The sequence below is a fragment of the Chamaea fasciata genome, unplaced genomic scaffold (genome assembly GCF_029207755.1).
Source record: "Chamaea fasciata isolate MVZ Bird 193981 ecotype frontalis unplaced genomic scaffold, bChaFas1.0.hap1 SCAF_1, whole genome shotgun sequence".
Classification (NCBI taxonomy): domain Eukaryota; kingdom Metazoa; phylum Chordata; class Aves; order Passeriformes; family Sylviidae; genus Chamaea; species Chamaea fasciata.
This window is the reverse complement of record NW_027094086.1, coordinates 150790130-150811376: the sequence shown is the minus strand read 5'-3', so window position 1 is coordinate 150811376 and position 21247 is coordinate 150790130. Positions and strand designations below refer to the sequence as shown.

Here is a 21247-nt window from a genome sequence, read left to right as displayed (position 1 = left end):
TCTGGTGTCTTCGGGGCTATTGCCCACTTGGGGACACACTTAATGACTGTGGCAGTCCACTGGTTGTTGGGAATCCCTGGCTGTGGCCCTGTCAGATCTCAGGGACAGTGCGCCCAAGGCTCTTGGAAAACCAGGGCTGCTTCCCCAAGCTTTGGAGCTGCTCCAGCTGCTGGGCAAAGCCGTGGAGTCCCCAGGGCAGGTTTGGGACCAGCACTGTGCCCTTTCCCTGAGTGAGCCACCAGGTCCCAGAGCTCCTCTAATGGTTGGGCTCCAGCTGTGTTTTAGCAGTGGCGCCTCGTGGGGTGGGGCATAAGGAAGCAAAACTCGGGTGGCAGCACAACGAAAAGGAAAACAACGCAGGGCTCAAGGGAGATTAAAGGCAGAGGGAGGGGGGGAAATCCCAGCTGGTGACACAACAACACGGGATTAAAGTTGGGATGGCACAGGGCTAATGCAGAGGGAGCAGAGAGGGGAGGGTGGGGGTGTCCAGCCCCAGATGTGGGGGAGCAAAAACTCCTGAAGTTCAACCCAGTTCAATGACCAGCACTCAGAGCTTGATCCTGTCACAGATGAGCAGCACAGAAGAGCTTATGATGTGAGCTCTGAAAACAGCTTGTGATTATTTCCCTGCTATTTTGGTACTTCCCAGATGCTGCTGGAACCACACCAGTACAGAAGGGCTTCATACTGGTATCGCTCCCTCCCTCTCCCCAATTCTAGAGATAACCCATCATGGCGATTTTTATAAATGCATCCCTGCCAGGGTAAGGGGTTATGTGGCTTTAAATACACCAAGAATAATGGCTAATATTTTTTCATGGACTTAATTAAATCGTTAATTAAATCTATGCCATCACTGAGTGTCAGACAGCCCAGGGGGTCCACAGTAAGAGATAAAACAGATTCATGCATGAGTTTTACTATGGCTATAAATAATTATAGCTGCTCTGCTCGCCCATGTCTGTCAAAACTAATTTTCTTCTTTGTGAGCTCCATGGGAATAGCTGGACCTGGACTGGCCATTTGAGGGCCCAGGGGACTTCCTAGACATCCATAGCTAGGCAAGCAGGACACAAGAGCTGCTGGAGAGCTCAGCCACTCTGCAGCATCAGCTCCAGGCCAGGCAGGTTGTCCTGCTGTGGTTCTAGACTTCATCATGGGGGTGATGAGCCAGAAGGCCAGAGCAGGAGACCTTCAATTTATTAGAAGGTATTTGTGTTTAGATGTCTTAATCTGTGAGTTGAAGCCCACCATTGCATTTCTTTCACTTCTATTCTGCCTCAGACACTCTCTCTGTCACCAGGATCTGGAAAGGATGGATTTATTGGTGCCAAGTGTTACAGCTCTAGCTCATTTTTCTCTGCCAAGGTTCGGATGAATAATACACGGGAAGCAGATTTTGAGTTTGGACTTGGATGTTTATTATTTCTCATCTATATTACAGTCTCACAAGCCATGGGTTCTGCAGTACCTCTAGGTAACAAGGTGCAAAATAGAGCTGTTCTCTATCTCTACCAGGTCTTTTCAATGACAACCTGTCCAATTATGAAATGCCACCTAAATTATTTTTGTTTTAAACCCAATAACTAACTACCTGAACTCTGCAATGCAGACTCCATCAATCAATTACAGAAAACCGCCCAAACCCATGAAGAAGAAGGTGAAGAAGAAGGCAGAAGAAGGTGAGGAAGAAAAACTCAGACAATGCCCAAAATCCTCTGTCTTGACTCACATGCATTACTATATACTAAAACCCCAAATTCTCAGTTTCCCAGAATTCCAACACCAAGGTGCCCAGAGACTGTGCCACTGGGGCCATTTGCATGTATGACAGAGCCACAGAATCAGCAAGGCTGGAAAAGAGCTCTGGGATTGACTCCAACCTATGGCTGAACCAGACCGTGGCCCTGAGTTCCACGTCCAGTCTTTCCTTAACACCTCCAGGGATGGTGACTCCATCACCTACTGCAGGGAAAAAGAGCCATCCCCCTACCTCAGTCCTCAAATCTCCTGCTTTGGTGATAATTTTAAAGGAACTTCCAGCACAGATCTCGAATCCCATACAGGGCTGTAAATGAACATCTCTATGTCCATTTCCCACTCCCTTCCAGACTCCTGAAAAGTGACTCTAGAAGAGAATAAAGGACAAACCTGTGCACCAAAGCAGCCCTGAGCGGGAGCTGGCTGGAGCTGGGGATGCCACAAAGCCCACACAAGACCCTCCCTTAGCGCATCTTTCCAGTTTTGACTTCATGCTCTATTTTTTAGCTCAACTAAAGGTCCAGCACTTTCAGAGCAGCCCATTTAGCATCGTCAGGAGGAAACCCCAGCCTCGCCACCCATGACCCAAAAGGCAGATCGGGCTGTTAGATTCACCCAGAGGCCACTTCCCAAGCCCGTGGGTCACACGTGTCCCCCGTGGTGTCACAGCAGCGACACCTCCTGCTCCCCCCGCGGTGACTCACGAGCTGACAGACCCTTCCTGAATTACTGAGGCTGGAATTGCAGCTGTTCCCCCGGCCCCCTCCCTTCCTCCTTGTCCCATGTGTCATATTAAAGGGTGATCGGCTTACACATGCTGCAGTATGGATTCCTTAAGCTCTGCAGAGCTGTGTCTATATATAAAGCCCCGAGCTGGGAACTGAAGTGCACAGACAGCTGGGAGCGTCGCGAGCGTTTCACATTCCCGGTGTGCCGGCCAGCCCGCGAGGCTGTGAGCTCTGCTTTCAGCAAGTTTCTTTACTCAGGTGTAGATATAACCCACAACATTTATCCATAAAGGAAGGATCGGGGCAAAGAACGAGCGGTTCCTCATCACCATGGGTTTGCCTCTTGATCAAGTGGAAGAATTGCGTCTCTACCAGCAAACTCTTCTCCAGGACGGGCTCAAAGACATGTTGGACCACAATAAGTTTCTGGACTGCGTGTTAAAAGTCAAAGGGAAGGAGTTTCCCTGCCATCGGCTGGTGCTGGCAGCCTGCAGCCCCTATTTCCGGGCCATGTTCCTCTCAGACATGGAAGAGAGCAAGAAGAGGGAGATCAGCTTGGAAGACGTCGACCCAGATGTCATGGGCAAGATCCTCCACTACATCTACACCTCTGAGCTGGAGATCACCGAGCAGAACGTGCAGGACATCTTCTCCGTGGCCAACATGTTCCAGATCCCCTCCATCTTCACCGTGTGCGTGTCCTTCCTGCAGAAGAGGCTCTGCCTCAGCAACTGCCTGGCCATCTTCAGGCTGGGGCTGATGTTGGATTGTGCCCGACTGGCCGTGGCCGCCCGGGATTTCATCTGCGACCGCTTCGCGCTGGTCTCCCGCGACGAGGAGTTCTACCAGCTGTCCCCCGACGAGCTGATTGCCATCATCTCCAGTGACTCCCTCAACGTGGAGAAGGAGGAGAGCGTCTTTGAGGTGGTGATGAAGTGGGTGGGGACCAAGGACCGCGAGGCCCGGCAGAAGGCCCTGCCTGTCATCTTCGAGAGCATCCGCTTCCGCCTCATGCCCAACGACTACATCAGGGACCACGTGGAGAAGAACGCTGTGGTCAAGTCCAGCCCAGAGCTGCTCAAGAAGCTGCAGATGGTGAAGGATGCCCAGAAAGGCAAATTCACCGTGGTGAAGAAGAAGAAAGTGAGGAAGAACAGTGAGAATCAAGCAAAGGAGAATGTTGTCAATGGAGATGTAGATGAAGGGGAAAACGCAGAGGAGGATTCTCTCCCTGGGATCTTGAATGACACGATGCGCTTTGGGATGTTCCTCCAGGACCTCATTTTCATGGTGAGCGACAGTGGGGCAGTGGCCTATGACCCCAATGCCAACGAGTGCTACTTTGCCTCCCTGTCCACTCAAATCCCAAAGAACCATGTCAGCCTGGTGACCAAAGAGAATCAGATCTTCATTGCTGGAGGACTGTACTATAACGAGGACAACAAAGAGGATCCCATGAGCTCCTACTTCCTACAGGTACTACCTTTATCTTCCTTTTGTTTCTTTGACCACTTGGGAGCATCACCAAGCTTTGGCTTCCATGCAAAGCCCATAATATTTGTTGTCATGTGATGTTAAAGTGAAAGTTGTAAACAAAGGAGAATGATCTGGGTTGCTTTACTGGAGATTCTTCTCCCTTTATTTTTAAGGCAGGTGCCAATGAGGGGTGGTTGTGATAGATGAGGAAAAAGGTTTGAAGGAGTAGGAAATAGGAATGAGCCTTCCTGATCCAAATCCTGAAGAGAGCATTGTTTAGAACAGTGAATTTTGCCCAGCCCTGGCTGCCATAGGGTTCACAAACTGGGAGTTTCGTGGCATCAGACGCGGGTTCTGCTTTGCATCCCCTGTCTTCCCTGGTTACAAACCCCAGGAAAACCTAAGGGTGACAAAAAAGGAGCAGCAGCAGCTGCAGCCACAGAGCAAACACCCCAAGGACACAGGGCATGTCCCTGCCTCCCAACACGTGCCCCATTCCCAGTGCTGTTCCTGCCCCTGGAGATGGGCTTGGTCCAGCTCAGAGTCTCTGCCTCAGCCATTTCCATCCTGTGAGGGGGAAACCACCAAGAGGTGTCACTGGGGACACTCCTCAGGGGAAATGGTTGTTCTAACTCAGCAGCGACCAAACTGCGACTGGTTTGAGCTGTGCAGGCAGTCTGAGCCCCAGCCTGGGCTGCAGCCCAGATTTCTTTCCTTGTAGACAGCTAACACAAGGAGCCTACCCTTCCTGCTGACCCCGAGGAATCCAGTAAATCCTCCATTCTTCCTCCCATACCAAGAAATCCTTTTTTTTTGTTCCTCTCCATGGCTCGAGTCTTCTGGGAAGAAACAATAACTTGTCCCAGGCTCACATCTTCTGGGGAAAAACAATAACATCTCCAGGCAGAAAGAATAAAGCGAGGGTGGTTGCCAAACTTAGAGCCCTGATCCCTCCCTTGACTCGCTGCCCTCATCAGTAGGGCTGCACATCATGCAGGGACCATGCTCGTCCTCACCTGGAGAGGGGCATGGGGTTGTGCAGGCCAGATGAAGTCCAGGGAATGAGAAGCCAGGAGGAAGAAACCCTAGCCCAAAAAAGCAGGAGGGAGTGGGGAAAGCTGAGGAAGTGCTGGAGGTGTCCTATTTGAGATACAGCCCTTCACACTGGACAATCCATGATGACAGATGTGCGGCCAACCCCACCAGTTACCTGAGAAGAGCAGGCTGATGCATTCAGCCCAAACCTGGGCCTAAAGATCCATCTTCCCAGCAGAGGTGGAGCAAGGTCCAGAGAGGTCACAGAACCTTCATAGGATCATAGAATGGCCTGGGTTGAGAGGGACTTTGGAGATCACTTAATTCCAAACCCCTGCCGTGAGCAGGAACACTTTTCACTAGACCAGGTTGCTCAGAGCTCCATCCAACTTGGCCTTGAACACTTCCAAGGGTGGGACAACATCTTTGGAAACATTTAATATTTGACTGTACAAATGGGAAACTGCTCTAACTCCAAATCTGTGCCCCTTTGAACTTGTGGGTTGGATGAAAAACCTTTGGTGGTCCTTCACCACAAAGTACTCTGTGGTTCTGAGCTGCAAACACCAAGATTTCTCTATTCAGCCCCCAGTTTGACACTGACTCAGTGGCAAATGCCTTGAGCATCGTGGGGTCAGTTTTATCTCTTCCCCACAAGAAGGGTCTCTTCACACATCACCATGTCCCTTGTGCTTGCGAGAATCAGACAAATCCTGGGATTGGAGAGTGCCATCAGTTTGCAAATGTTTGATTTATTACATCAGTGTCATTATGTAGCTCACCATTGCTGTATGAGCAAGAGAGGTTCTGAAGCCCTTTTCTTCAGCTCAAAATATTTAGACATGCAGCTCTATGAGAAGCCACTGTGCCACAGCTCCCTACACCTTCTGACTCTTTCTATCCTCCCAAATTCCACATTCCCCTTGCTGAAGTCAGGGGCATTCGGTCAAGGATAATTTAGATTTAAGGACAGGCACCAAAACATAAAAAAATGCTGATAAATCCCAGGGGCCTTGCAGATTTTGGCAGGAGCAAAATGATTCCGTTGACATTTCGGATGGAAAAGGGTATCCTTTCTTTGTCACTTGCAAGAGTTATGACTCGAAAACAATGCTGAATCCATCAAGAAGCAGGAACTATCCTGATGACTGAACTGCTCAGGGTTGCACTATAAATAACACATGTGTGGACCACAGCTTACAAAGAGACAAAAACCACAGGCAGCCAGCTGAGGCCGAGTCTTTGGAGCCAACCCATCAGGCTGGAGCTCCTTGGCCTGAGCCCATGGCAAACAATGCTCCAGGCAGTGCTGCGTCACAGCTTCATCCTGCAGCCCCACAAAACGGGCTACAAGACACCCCTCCCTCCTCTATCAAGCTACATTAATTTTTTTTCCCCAGTTCTTATTAAGCCACAGTGCTCAGAGTCTCCAATCGAAGATTTTTTTTTTCCTGGTGGGAGGTGAGGCAACGCCTTGATCTACAGATGTCCGAGGATTTGGTGATCTGATCCAGCAGCTTGCTCATCTGTCAGATGGGTCTGGCACACTTTGTCTGTTACCTGACAGATGGAAAATACCAGGATGAAATACTGTGAGGTGTTCTATGCATGAAAAGGTTCAGGAAAATTTCTAGGATTGAAATGCTTCAATTCCTCCGGTCCTAGGAATGATCTATTATTAGTCCAGCGAGGGAGTCTTTCACCCAAAGATGACCAAGCTTTTTCCAAGTTCCAAGTCAGAAGTGGAGACTCAGGAGAGAGTTTGTCACTCTACAAGTCCCTGAAAGGAGGCTGTAGCCAGGTGGGGGTTGGCCTCTTCTCCTGATGCCTTGGGAAGGCTGAGCTGGAACAGAGACTGGACACAGCTGGAGAATAAAGTAGATATTTATTGAAAAGGCCTTTAAGGATACACCTTGGGCAGGACAAGAGCCTGGCCAGGACTACACCCAAGGTGGACCCAAAATGGTCACAAAATGGTCACAAAATGGACACAAAATGGATACAAAATCGACGCCTGGTCACAAGGTCTCCCACTTTGATAAGTTTTGGTCCATTTGCATCTTGGGGTTGAATTGTCCAATTCCAGCTGCAGGTGATGCAGTCCCATCTTTCTTGTTTCCTCCCTTCAGCCACCGTTTTTTGTGCTTTTGGGCCTGAAAACTTGTGCCAGTTGTCCTTGGTGTGCAGCAGGAAAAGGATTTATGTCCCTGCTGTGTGCAGAGAGCTGAGTGACACTGACTGTGAGCTCAGAGCTGCACCCCTGGGCACCACAGAGCATGAAATACATGGAAATAAAACTTAAGGCATCACTCCCAAGCAACCAGTGACAGGATGAGAGGACAAGGCCTCAAGCAGCACCAAGGGAGGTTCAGGTTGGGCATCATGGAGAATTTTTTTACTGAAAAGGTGGTCAGACATGAGATGGGCTGCCCAGGGAAGTGGTGGAGTCACCGCTCCTGGAGGTGCTCAGTAAATGACCTGATGTGGCACTCAGTGCCATGGAATTGACAAGGAGGTGACTGGTCAAAGGTTGGGCCCCATGATCCCAGAGGTGTTTTCCAACTTTGATGCGTTTCTATAAAGTCCAGGCTTTGATGAATGAAGCAGAACGTGTTGCTGCAGACCCATCTCTGCTCTTACACCTCATCATAAAAGATTTATCATACAGCATCTGACTTGGGTTTGCTCTCAGATCTCCCCTCCTGCTCCAGGTGACAGAGGCACAGCCACAGGAACATTGCAGGCAGTGCTGCTGGGCTGACCAAGCTGCACACGGGAACAGACTTTGCCCTCCACCTCTGCACCCTGACTTTTGCTGACCAGATGGGCACACCCCAGTGACCACATTTTCCCTTCCAGTACGACCACCTGGATGCAGACTGGCTGGGGATGCCCCCCCTGCCCTCCCCTCGCTGTCTCTTTGGGCTGGGGGAGGCGGAAAACTCGATTTTTGTGGTTGGAGGGAAGGAACTGAAGGAGGGAGAGAAGACCTTGGATTCAGTCCTGTGCTACGACCGGCTGTGAGTGTTCGGGGCCACTGTGGGGTGGGAGGGGGCTTGGGGGACAAGGTGGAGCAGCTGCCATGCAAAGTGACCCCATGCAAAGTGACCCCAGCTCCCCAGGGGCCAAAAGGTCTGGGAGAAGGGCTTGAACTCTGCATGTGGATGCTGGGACTGTCTGAGCTGTGCCCTGGGGCTCTGGGCTGTCTCGCTCCAGCTGCTCCCTTTGTTGAGCCTCCTGGAGAGGGAAGCCTTTATGGGGATATTTTATTACCTGATATTAGTAGATGTTCATGTGAGACATGTGCAGAGGTTTTTTTTTTTCTTCTGCTGAGTCTTCTGCTCTTGCCCGTTGATTAAAGGTCCAGTGACATCCGCTGCGGTCTCACCAAAAGGGGTCTGAACAGAGAAGGTTGTTTTTAAAGTGTTCAGATGTGTCACAGAATGGCTCATGCTGATTGACATCAGGCTTAATATCTGATTATTTTTGGACAACGGGCTCTGACCCATGCTGGCTCGTGAGCTTTATTAAAAGGCACCATCCTGTTCTTCTCTCGGGAGACAGAAACTTCCAAAGCCTGCTGCTCTCTGCCCCAAAGAGCCAGAGCAGCAGGCATCAACAAGCCTTTGCTTGGTCTATATTTAGATGTGTGTGCTTCCAACTCTGTTTTATAGGCAGAGATTTGAAACCAGTTCCATCTCCACAGAGCCGGGCATTTATCTGCCCCTGCAGACTCTGGGAAATAATTTTTCTGCCCCCACTAAGCGCTCAGGGGTGGTTTGAGTATCAGTTTGAAGCTGGTAGAGATGTGACCAGCATCTCTTTATCTCTGGTTTTGTTTGGTTGTTATTATTCTGCTTGACAGTGACTGAACATGAGCCAGCCGTGTGCCCAGGTGGCCAAGAAGGCTGGTGGCATCCTGGATGTATCAGCAGGACCAGGGAAATGTTTCTTCCTTTGTGCTTTGGGCCCTGTGAGGCTGAGCCTCAAATCCTGTGTCCAGTTTTGGGCCCCTCATGACAAGAAGGACATTGAGGGGCCGTAGTGAGCCCCAGGAAGGGAACAGAGCTGAGGAAGGGTCTGGAGCACCAGGAGCAGGTGAAAGAACTGGGGGGGCTCAGCTTGGAGAAAATTAGGGTCAAGGGGTCATTACTGCTCCCTAAACCTACCAGAAGACCTCAAGAAAACAATGGATACTAGCATAAATATTCTGCTTATTTTACTGTCACCAACTTTTGGGATCACAACATTTACTGCGTGAGCCTCTCTCATTGCAGACCTTGTGTTTCTGAGATTGAGTCCAACCCTGTGCTCCCCTCTAGGTCTGGGAAATGCCATCTCCTCTAGGCATCACCCAGCAAGCTACAAATCCTTTAGCTTCCCATCTCTCTCTGACCCAGGTCCTTCAAGTGGGGTGAGGCCGATCCCCTTCCCTACGCAGTCTATGGCCATGCAGTGGTGTCACACAAGGACCTTGTCTACGTCATCGGAGGCAAAGGAAGTGACAAGTAAGTCAAAAAAGAAAGAGAAAATCAAGGAGGCAATCCCCCAAACCAGTGGGAGTGCAGAGCTGGTACCTCCTTAGCCTGGCTTAAGGAGGGCTGGATGGGATGGGAGATGTGGATCCTTCCCTCTCTGCTCAACTTTGTACTTGCAGCCCCTTCCAAAATCTTGGGAGGCCAGCAGGGACATCAGGAGCATGGCAGCATCCTCACAGGAGAGAGAACGTATTGTCCCATCCCTGGAGGCAGGCTGGAGAGGGCTTAAAGGAAAACTGGCCCTGCCCATGAGGGTTGGAATGAGATGATCTTTAAAGATCCTTCCAAATCAAACCATTCTGTGATCCCCTTTGCTCACAAAAAAAGTAAATGTCACACAAATTGAGAGAGGCATGAGCAAGAATCCCCCTCACTTTTAGGGTCTCCTGTCTTGGACTTGTGGAGCAGAGTGGTCACCATAGTCAAATCCAGACGTGAATTTGCAACAGGAGGGAAAAACCTCATCCTCCCTGACCCCATCCCGCCCTCCTGCAGGGGATGAGCCCAGCAGGAAGAGCCTCTCTCAGGATCATCACAGTGGCTGCCTTGCAGGGCACAAATGTGACTGCTGAGCAAACATTCCACAATCCAGCAAGGATTGGTCCTACTCGGGAAGGGTTTTGATCTGAAAGGTGTGAACCTGCATATAATTCACACCTCACACTGCCCACCTGGCGACAGGAACGTCACTGAGGATATTTTGCAGCATCACAGTGGATCAGGAGCACTAAAACAAAGCCTTGATGGCTGTGGGAAATCCTGAGAGGCTGTTGGCTGCCTGGACCTGTATCCAGGTGTGTGAGCACCAAGCTGAGCTCTCAGGACTCCTATCCAAAGTGGGCACAGCAGGAGGGAATGTGTTACGTACAAACGTGGTGACTCCAGGCATGGACAGCCCAACAAAGAGGCTGTGTTCCTCCCTCCACTCATGCCGATGCGAAGGAACAAAATCCTCCCTAGAAGACCCCACCTTCTTCCCAGAAGACACCCCCAAACCCCTGCAGTGCCAAACCACCCCTTGGCAGGCCATCAAGACTCCTTTTCCTTCTCGTTTTTCGGCAGGAAGTGCCTGAAGAAGATGTGTGTCTACAACCCAGCCAAGTTTGAGTGGAAGGAGATGGCTCCCATGAAAACTGCCCGCTCCTTGTTCGGAGCCACCGTGCACAAGGACAAAATCTACGTGGCAGCCGGTGTGACAGACTCTGGTTTGACCAGCTCGGTGGAGGTCTATGACATTGCCACCAACAAGTAGGTCCTGAGTTGTGGTTACACAAGGAGTAGGTGCAGGTGTACCTTCAGCAACTTCCAACCATTCTGGAATTTGTTTGTGGCTCCTGATAAACTCAGTATTTGTCCATGGCAGGGGAGTTGGAACTGGATAATCTTTAAGGTCACTTCCAACCCAAGTCATTCCAGGGTTCTATGGTTCTTCAGAGAGCTGGGTGTCACCAAAGTCACTGTGGTTGGATCCACACCTGTGGATCATCTCAGGCTCATCCTCAAAGTGGTTTCACCCACTGTGCCATCCTTGGGTCCTCTGGCAGCTTCACCCAACACAATAAACCCTCTGAGTTTGGGTGGCTCTTGCAGCTGCAGTCCCAGCACTGGGACATACTGGTCCATGTACTCAAAGTAAAACAAAGCTGAACAATGACGATGGGAACAGTTTTCCTTAAAAACAGCCAAGGTGTGGTCCCATCCCACCTAGACCTGCACAACTGGATCTGTCACTAGTGAGCTCAGTTGTTGAATCCTGATTTGAGGCCATGGATCTGTCGCTAGTGAGCTCAAATCCTGATTTGAGGCTATCCTCAGTGTGAGGGTGGCCAGGATGCTCTAACTTGTCCCCTCTCTCGACGTGGCAGGTGGGACACCTTCACTGAGTTCCCTCAGGAGCGCAGCTCTGTCAGCCTGGTCAGCCTGTCTGGGGTGCTCTACCTGCTCGGGGGCTTCGCCACGGTGGAGACGGAGTCAGGAGAGCTGGTGCCAACGGAGCTGAACGACGTGTGGAGGTGACAACCTTCCCTGGGGCTGTCCAAGGGACTGTGGGAGGGATCTTAGCAATGATGATGCCTGGAGAGGCAATTGGAACAGATGTTTGAGCTTTCATGTATCTCAGACCCTGTGCTGCCCAGGGGTGCTGTTCTGAGCCTCACATTCAGTGTCACTCAGCTCCCTTCACAGAGTAGTGAGACAAAACAAATTCTTTTCCTGCTGCACACCAAGGACAACTTTCAGGCCCAAAAGCACAAACAACGGTGGCTGAAGGGAGGAATATGAAGGATGTGACTTCATCATCTGAAGCTGGAATTGGACAATTCAACCCCAATATGCAAATAGACAAAAACTTATCAAAGTGCGAGACCTCATGACCGTTTGTCCATTTTGTGTCCATTTTGGGTGTAGCCCTGGCTAGGCTCTTGTCCTGCCCAAGGTGGATTCTGGAGGCCTTTCAATAAATACCTACTTTGTTCTCCAGCTCTGTCCAGTCTCTGTTTCAGGTCAGCCTTCCCAAGGCATCACAGATGCTACACAGTGTTAAAGGAACAAAATAGGTATCTATTAGAAAGGCCTTCAGAGGATGCACCTTGGGCAGTACAAGAGCCTGGCTGGGTTTACACATATGATGGAAGACCAGCCACAAGGTCTCACACTTTTATAAGTTTTGGTCCATTTACACATTGGGGTTAATTGTCCAATTACTGCTTCAGGTTATGAAGTCCCATCCTTCCAAATTGCCCTCCTCAATTCGCTGTTGTTTGCACTTTATGGGCCTGAAGCTGCAATGGTGTCCTTGGCTCTTGGGCTGGAAAAGGACTGTTTTGTCTGACTGAGTTGAGGAGAACTTTCTAACACTTTATGTGAAGTTCAGAGTTATTTACCAATGCAGTACAGAATCTGGAAAAATGGAAGATAAAACTTGGGGGATCAGTGACATAGATAATTTCTGTCTTTTTTTATGCCGTCAGTGTGAGATGGAGGTTGTCACCCCAGCACGAGGCTGCAGGCTCAGCACAGGGTGTCTGGGAAGTTCGCCCTGTGCGGTGCTGGAGGGCACATTGGTGCTTCAGTGATCTCTCCCTGCCTCACACAGCAACAGACCAGGGAAAACCCGCTCCTTTGGCTTTGTTGTGCATTGACATTTTGCCTGGAGCTGGTTCCAGCCTCCCCTTTGGTGTGGAGCAGCATCTGTGCAATGCTTCCTCTCCCTTTAAACAGCCAGTGCTAGGGCTGGGAAGCAGAGTCTGGGCTGGGAAGCAGATAGTCCGGGCTGGGAAGCAGATAGTCTGGGCTGGGAAGCAGATAGTCTGGGCTGGGAAGCAGATAGGCTTGGCTGGGAAGCAGAGAGCCTGGGCTGGAAAGCAGATAGTCTTACATGCAGCAGGAGTGGGCAGAAAGCACTCAGTGACAGCTGCTAATGCAGCCTTGGCTGCTCCCATCCCTCACGTTGGTGCTCTGGCACCCTCAGCAGGATCCTGCTGTTCTTCACCATGGATGTTCCACCTTGGTGCCATCAACCCAATTCCCAGAAGGAAAATATCCCCTTCCCTGCAAGACCACGTGCTGATATCCACGTCCCCCAAACCAGAGCACGCCAGGGCTGAAAGTCCCCATGGGGACTCTTGTGGCCAAATAACCCCTGCTGGATGTCACACCACGCACTGACCAGGGCTCCCACCACTGTGGAGAGCAGCTGGAGGGAGGGAGAGGAGACCTTTCCTCGCCGCTAAGTGTCTGTCTGCTTCTTCCCAGGTATGATGAGGAGCAGAAGAAGTGGGAAGGGGTCCTCAGGGAGATCCAGTATGCCTCGGGTGCCACCTTCCTGCCCGTGCGCCTCAACGTCCTGCGCCTAACGAAGATGTAACCAGGCTGGATTGGGCAACTTTCCACAGGGTGTGGGGCAAGGAGGGATGGGGGCACATAGGGAGATGCTTATCAGGGATGTGGCATCTGGACACTGCCCAGGACATTGCATCTGTGATTGGTATTTTTTTAGATAAGTGGGAAAGAGAGGGGAGTATCTGGAAAATCTCTGGGAACTTGAAGGTGCTCGCAAGGTAATTAGAGAGGGGATCTGGAGCCTGCAAGGAGCTGGGGAAGACTGAGAAGCACAGAAAAATTAGTTATTCCAGTCTCAGGAGACAGGCAAATAGATCATACATTCTTAAACTTCTTTCCCCATCTTTTCAACTGCTGTTGGACCTCTCCAACAAACAGTGGATGCAGGAAGTGGGGAATAAGATGACATTCCCCAGGGAAAGGTGTCTACAAAGTATTTCCCAGCCTAAAGTGTCTGTGAGCACAGTGTTCCTTGGAGAAGAGAAGGAAGGGCTAAAGTGACGTGGTACAGGAGAGAGATGATAGGATTTGATGAGTTCCTGAGTGAACAGGATTGTTGGGGTGAGACAGTTAAAAGAAAATATCATGTGAGCAGCAGAAGCATCTTGGAAGTTGCAATGAAAAGCAAATAATCTTAGTTATTTGCCTCCACTTTGACTTTGGAGTGATGAGAGGAGAGTCTCAGGAAGGGAGGAGTCATGGAAGCTATAGGGTGGAAAGGGGAAGAGATGGACAGGAGATGTCACGTGTGGTCATCTCCAGCCTTTTGGGCTCCTCATCCCCAATCACAGATCACAATGTCCTCACCTATGGATGGACAAATGCTGTTTTTAAGGGAAAGGTTTTATATTTTTGCTGTTTCTTTTATTTTTAATGTTCAGACTTTTTTTTTTTTAAGAGTATTTTACTTTGCTAAGGAGATCTCAGATGTGTTTGGCTCAAAGAGAGCTTCCGACTGAGGAAAAATGTGTATTTATTTCAAAGTTGTCAATAATGATGTTTTGATAGAGACATGACTGTACGGGCAGCAGGAAAAAAAGATCTGCAAGAGCAAAAATCTCCTGATGCCCACACCATCTGACCAGTGATTTATTTTAAAATAAATGTGACTGTTCCAAAAGAAATACCCTGTGTTTGCACATTGATAGAGCTGAAACTGATCCTTCACAGCAAACAAAGACAAGGACTGAGCTCAGGTTGTGATGGACACATGCAGCAAAACAGCCCCATGGAGAACTCCATCTTTTCTTGTTATTTTCCCCCATTTGAGAGCTGAAATTTTGGGATCTATATCCTTACAGCTCTTCCCCATGGATCCCACAGCTAGTAGTTTACCCAGGACTAGAGGGAAGGTGGATGCCTACACTGACAGGGTGAGAGACAACAGCCTCAAATTGTGCCAGGAGAGGTTTAGATTGGATATTAGGATGAGTTTTCTGACAGAAAAGATTGTAAAGCACTGGAAGAGGCAGTGGAGTTCCAGTGGTGGAGCCATCATCCCTGGAAATATTCAAAAATTTGTGGATGTGGCACTTGGGGACATGGTTTAGTGGAGAACATGGTGGTGGTGCTGGGCTGGTGGTTAGACTCAATGAGATTAAAGGTCTTTTCCAACCTTAACAATTCTATGATGTCATAGTACCATTAACAGGGGTGATAATCAATGATTTTTTTAAAAAAAAGAACAAATACAAACCTTGCAAAATAATTGCCTCAAAGTGGTATGAAAATTCTGGTATCACAAATGATATCTGGCTGATTCATCTAGATCAAAATGCAGCTGTGGAGAAACTAAAACATGTTTGGAAGGAAAAAGAATTCAAGGGAAGTAAAGGAACCAGAGACTTGTCCTGGTTTCATTTGAAGGATTTAGGAAGTTACAGGATAAGCTCCTTAGAGGACAATCACATCAGAACAGTAATGAAATATTTCAGAAGAAAAAGAAATCCAAGGTGACTGGCTGTCATAAAGTAGCTTAAAAAAAAAAAAAAAGGAACAAAAATCTTTGAAACAATCAAATGTGTGAAAAACGCACTGAAAAGAAATAAACACCTTCTGCCTAGTTTTGCAGAAATTCACGTAGACAATTCCCAGGCTAATTAAAGATGAATCTTCCAAATAGCTTCTGGCAGAAAAGAAAAAAAAAAAGAAAAATTAAGAAAAAAAAAATTAAAAATAATCCCTGCATAGAATAACCATTTTTAGAAGTCATTTATTGCAGTGTCAGGATACCACCTCCTGCCTCCAGCAACACCATCCCTGGAAGTCTTCAAGGAATGAGTGGAAGGGGCACTCAGTGCTCTGGTCTGGTTGACAGGGTGGTGATTGCTCCAAGGTTGACTCAATGATCTTGAAGGTATTTTCCAGCCTTAATGATTCTGTGATTCCGTGACCTTTTTTAACTCTTCTTGCTGAATGCAGGCCGGAAAGTTGTTGACGATCCTAATAGAGGTTTAATTCCCACTCAACTCCTGCCACATTTCTTGGCTCTCCTGGAGGAATTCTGGGCTCTTTAAAGCCAGCGGGAGAATGCTGCTGACCTTCCATGAGTTGTTGTGATGTGGTCCCTGATAAAGGCTCAAGACCTTTCAAGTAAACTGGAGTTTAGTGGTCATGTGTGGTCCAAATCCATTATAAAGCTGTGGAGAAGCCACCACTGGCACAGAGCAGGAAACTATAAAAGGACAAAAAGTTGTTGTATAGAAAGACCCAGAAATATCCCATTTCTTGAGCAACGAGAGGCAAACCTCAGCACTTGTTGGTCCGAGGAAGGAGGCGAAGCTGGACATCACCAAGCGAAAGTGTGGCCTGGGGATGTTCCTCCACATCTCCAAGAGGCTGTGTCAGTTTAAAGGCCATCACAGACAAGAGAAGCCACCAGGAATGCTCAGAGAGACATCACTCCTCCATGCTGCCTGGAGTTTTCCTGGCTCAGATGCAACAGCTGCAGTGGCACATGTCCCCCTACAGATAATGAGAGTGGCAAAGACTACATCCAAAGGCTGAGGGAAAACTATCTCTTCTTCCATCATCTTCCCAAAATCCATCCTGATATTGTTGACGAGGTTCACCCTGCTCCATTTTTGATTAATAAAGGCACTGGGTGCTTTTGGATGTGCTCCTTGATTTCTCCACTGCCAACAGAGGAGATCATAGAGCCCCTACTCAGAGTTCACACCCACCTGATGGAGCCAGTAGGACCAGGTGCTCAGTCCTTACTCCAGGGCTGTAAGCGCCGAATTTCTTCTTCTATCCACTCATCACCCTTCCCTGAAAAGCTCTTTTTTTGTTGGCCCCACAACAGTCAAGTTGTCTCACACACACGCACACACCTCCCACCAAACTCAACACAGAGCCTAAACATGCCAAGGAGTGGCAGCAGTCAACATTCCATAGGAAGCTCATCCTCCCTGTCTGACTGCTCACACAGTTGTCTGAAAAAAAACCCTTTCAAATGAAAAACCAAAAGAAAAGGGGTAAAGAAAAAGATAAAACAAAATTAAGGTAACAAAGAAAGTGGTGGAGCTTTCGGTTTTCTTTTATAAAAGACAAATCGTTTATTGATTCAGTCCTTCCACTTGCAACCTCTTTGGTAACAGTCATAACACTTCCAGACTGGGAGAACGCAGTGGAAAGGCCCAGTTCTGACCTCTCACCAATTTCAGAGCTCAGCGAGCCCCGACGTGCCTTGGTGAGAGGCCAAAAGCAGATTTCAAAGCATGGCCAAGGACCTGGCCTCAAGGGACAACCCAAACCAGCCTCCCCACCATGACTCGTCACGGTCATGCTCGTGGGCAGCACAGAGAGCAGCCCCAGCACCCCCAGGCAGAAGATGGCTCGGGATGGGGATGTCTGACTGGGAGCTGTGCCCTGGGAGGTGGCTTTGATGAACTTCTTGGGACCTCCTGGACATTGGCCAACGGGACCATCGACGAGGCAAGACTCGCCCGTTCCTGCGGTAGACAATGACTTGCCTCAGCTGGCCCCACGGGGATGGACTAATCCAACCATCTCAGCCTCCCCCTCCTCACACCATCCCAAAGAGAGTAACTGCTGTACTTGGAGTTAAAGATAAACATATATTGATTACACATGGTCATAAAAAAAAAAAGTAATAATAATAATAATACATTTCCTAGAACATTACTTAAGACGCTTCCGAAAAGCATCCAAGCTTCCCCTTCCCTCCCCGCCTTCCCTTAATCTATACAGAATAAAGTGCTTCGTTTAGTTTGTTCACACTTGTAGAGCCACCAATACACTCTTAACTTGGCATGTTTGGGCAACCGATACTGAATGCCGTAAAATAATACAGAGCCAAACACCAGGCATGAGAAACTAGTTTTGAGGCAAGTGCTTGGGGTTTCATTCATTTCCTTCAAGTTCCATGCTACAGAGGTTGTTCTTATTCCTATTTTTTTTCCTCCTTTTTAAAAAATTATTATTTTTCCTCCTTTGTAAGTTCAACCCAACTCCCATCGTGGTTCCGTGTCTCTAGGCAGGGCTGCGTGTGGGGAAGCTCTCGCCGTCCGTGTGAACAAAGGGCGTCTGTCCGTCCGTCCTTCCCTCCTGACTTCGGGCAAACCAAGAGTCACCTCAGAGAAGTTGTCTAGCAGCGGATGCTCATCTCTATTGCACTGTCACAACCATCCCCACCCGTCCGTCCGTCCGTCCATCCATCACCTTCCCACCGCGCCAGGGTTATGGCTGTGGTCCGAAGGGCCAGCTGTGCCTCATGGATACGTGAGGCGAACTGGTCTGTGCTACCAGGCTCCTGGGATATATAAACCAAAAAATGACCCTCCCCACATGACTCCCTCCTTCCCCAAAGTTCAAATTAAGGGTGGGGTGGGGGGGAAAAATAATTTCCAACCCAGACAGGTCTGGGGTTTAGGTGTGTGGGAAGAGCTGTCAGCTGAACGTTGCGCTATGGCGTATTCAGGAACTGCGTAATGGAAATCGAGCCCCTCTCCACCCTCACGGTCTGTCAAAGAAGGGATGTGAGAGATTAAGGTGCAAGAGTTAAAAAAAACCAAAACAAAACAAAACGAATTTAAAAAAAATTAAAATAAAACATAAAAAGCTTGAAAACAACGGACCCAGCTCTCCTGCCTCCTGAGCTGTCTAACCCCAAGGGGTGCAACAGCGCCGGGCGGGACGGATCCGGGATGGACGAGGCACTGCAGGAGCGACTCGTCTGAGCTCTTAGTAGGCGAACGAAAACCAGACATGAGGACACACTGGGGCTGAGCCAGGGTGTAGACAAAAGGGCTCAGAGGCCTTGTAGGACTCCTGGGAACTACCCAGGCCTTGGAGAGGGGAGGGAGCAGCAGGGATCTGGTTCTCCAAAGTGCTGTGTGCATGGTCACATCTCGACGTCTCCAAGTGGCTCCACGAACAGGCTCTTGAAGGGGATCAGGCGTGGCTGGGATCAGTCATTGGGCTTTCCGCTGGGCTTCCAGCCTCGAGGAAGTGCTCTCATCTCATGGAGATGTCCAAGAGGGGCAGGTCCTCACTGGGAGAGGATGAACCGGGACAGGAACAGGGAAAGCCACCTCCAGGCGAATGGAATAAGGGAGCGCAATGTTGGCACGGGGGTTTACACGGGGAGAAGTCTATCAGCTGTTGGGCTCCATCACAGAAGACCATAAATGCAAGGGGAGCCCTCCTGGGGGCACAGCGCTCCCATCCTGGCTCAAGGGTGAGCATGAGGGGAAAGGAGCACAAGGAAGCCCAAGGGGATGGGATCTGGGAGGTAGCAGAGGGGGAGACAGCATGGACCACTCCAACACCTCCACGGGTTTCACTGAATGCTTCTCTACAGCAAACATTTTCCAGTATGGGTCATGGTCCCTTCAGACAGCCAACGGCCCCAAGAGCCCTCATCCCTCACAGGTGTGTTTGAGAAGGCTTTGCACCATCCCAACGGGCCCCAGGGTCACGGAGGGGGACAGCAGGGAAGCCCTGGAACCCACCTGAGAAGGTCAATACGGCGAGGCAGCTCTGCCACAGCAACCTCCTCGTGCTTGGAGCTGATGGAGAAGGGTGTGACTTTACTGGTACTGAGGGCCATGCTGGGGATCCAAAGGACCCCAGCCAACACAAAGAAAAGGACCTTGTGGCTCCAAAACGCTAGTATCAGTCAGCTTTCCCAAGATGCCAGGCACCAGTGGGGCACCACTCAGCAGGAGGTGACACCTGTCACCTCAAAGAGCACTCAGGAGAAGGGCAGATGCTCCCCAGTCCTGTCCCCATCACGCTCCTGCATGTCCCCAGTCAGCAAAGCCCCTGAGCATGTGGCTGAATCCTCCCATCTCTGCAGGGACAGCCTCAATGCTGCCCAAGTGCTTGGCTGACTTGGTCCAGGAGACAAAGCACCAAGACTTCTCACAGACCCAGATGTGGCTCCCTGTCCCCAGCACTCTGCTGTCACCCAGCACAAGCTGCATATGAGAAAATGTTCCTGCAGCCCACTCTGTGACCTCTTCCCTTCTCACCATCACCTCCTCCACGACATGACCCACAGGTGACCTCAACACTGGCTTTAGAAGTACTGGATCAGCTGGAAAACCCCCCCACACCTTTTGTCAGCCCTTCTCTGCCCATGCTGGGTACTCTCTGTACCCATGCTGGGTGCTCTCTGGCTCCAAAGGGGACACTTCTCCAGGCAGGGACCACACGGCCATGGTCAGGACAATGCATGGCACCCTGGGGCATAGCATGGCAGCAAGAGACCCTGCTGGGACCTCTGTGCTAAAAAAAGGGGGCAGCAAAGCCTTCCTCTTCTCCTCCTCCTCAGCATGAATCCAGCCATATTATTTGTAAGTGAAACCAAAGACTAGCTCGACTTCAACATCTCCAACAAGCACCAAGAAACACCACAGGGCATCACCAAAACAACCACAGCCCTCACTGGTCCCCTCTGGTCCCCCCAAACCAGGACAGGGTAATGAATGCCAGCACCACAAGGAGAAGTGAAGCCTGGGAGAGCAACGCAGGCAACAAACTGGAGATTGGGATATCATCATCCCCAGGATGAACAGGGTCTTGCTCTAGCTCTGAACCTTGCAGTGGGACCAACCTGGAGCTCACCCATCCCTCAGGAGTTTATTCGGATTGTTAAGGCACTATTCTGGGCCGATTCTGCCGAGAAACAGAAGCGTCCTGCTCCTCTGTCCCAGGCTACCCTCCTGCTGGTCCCAAAGGTATCTGAGCTCTCCCAGGAACAGCTCCCCGACTCCAGAGCATCCCCAGGAGCCCAGCTTCTGCTGGGATTAGCAGAGAGGGCACACCAGAACGCAGTTCCCTTAGGGCACCCCCAAACTGAACTGACAGCGAGCTGTAGATGCCCCGAGATGCAAGGTGGATGTTTGTGCTTTTGCCTGTGGAGGAGGAAAACCTGTTGTAGGGAAGGAAGACATGTCAAGGACTGCTAGTGAGAGCATGCTAATGGCTTTCCAATGGGGACACCTGCTCGGTCACCACGGGCCACTGGGGCTGGCAGTGGAGGGCTCCTCTGGGGTGCCCACCTTTCAACCCCGTGGGTGAAGAGCCTGACTTGAAAGACCAGCTTTACAGTACAGGGATTCAAGCACCACTAACTAGAATTCGGCTTAGAAATATTGATGCACCGGCCAGCAAGCTCAAGCCCGGATATCCTGCTCCTCCCAGCCTCACCAGCATCCCAGCAGGAAGATGAAGCTGGGTTGTGGGAAGATGAAACAGAGAGTGACACCTTTAACCTACACCCCTTATGGACGGACGGCAGTTCCCCCCCAACACCCACTCTCCTCCCGGGGGACTTCCTCCTGCTTCCCCTCTCTGCAGAGAATGAAAAAGGAATAAAAACCCAAAACAAACCCAGAATGA

At 50.0% G+C, this 21247-nt stretch overlaps 1 protein-coding gene across 1 annotated transcript; it reads left to right on the top strand.

The window, feature by feature from the left end:
- Positions 1-2701: 2701 nt before the first annotated feature.
- Positions 2702-14502, top strand: KLHL40 (kelch like family member 40). The gene is made up of 6 exons (XM_066196953.1): positions 2702-3965; positions 7860-8020; positions 9401-9508; positions 10601-10786; positions 11404-11550; positions 13292-14502. Exons 1-6 carry the CDS (start codon positions 2820-2822, stop codon positions 13401-13403), a joined length of 1860 nt encoding a protein of 619 aa, XP_066053050.1. The 5' UTR covers positions 2702-2819; the 3' UTR covers positions 13404-14502.
- The last annotated feature ends 6745 nt before the right edge of the window (positions 14503-21247 follow it).

Coding starts and splice junctions, on each gene's coding strand:
- KLHL40 (XM_066196953.1), top strand. CDS start 2,820: ATGGGTTTGCCTCTTGATCAAGTGGAAGAATTGCGTCTCTACCAGCAA. Junction 3,966..7,859: donor TGAGCTCCTACTTCCTACAG/GTACTACCTTTA, acceptor TTTCCCTTCCAG/TACGACCACCTGGATGCAGA. Junction 9,509..10,600: donor GGAGGCAAAGGAAGTGACAA/GTAAGTCAAAAA, acceptor GTTTTTCGGCAG/GAAGTGCCTGAAGAAGATGT.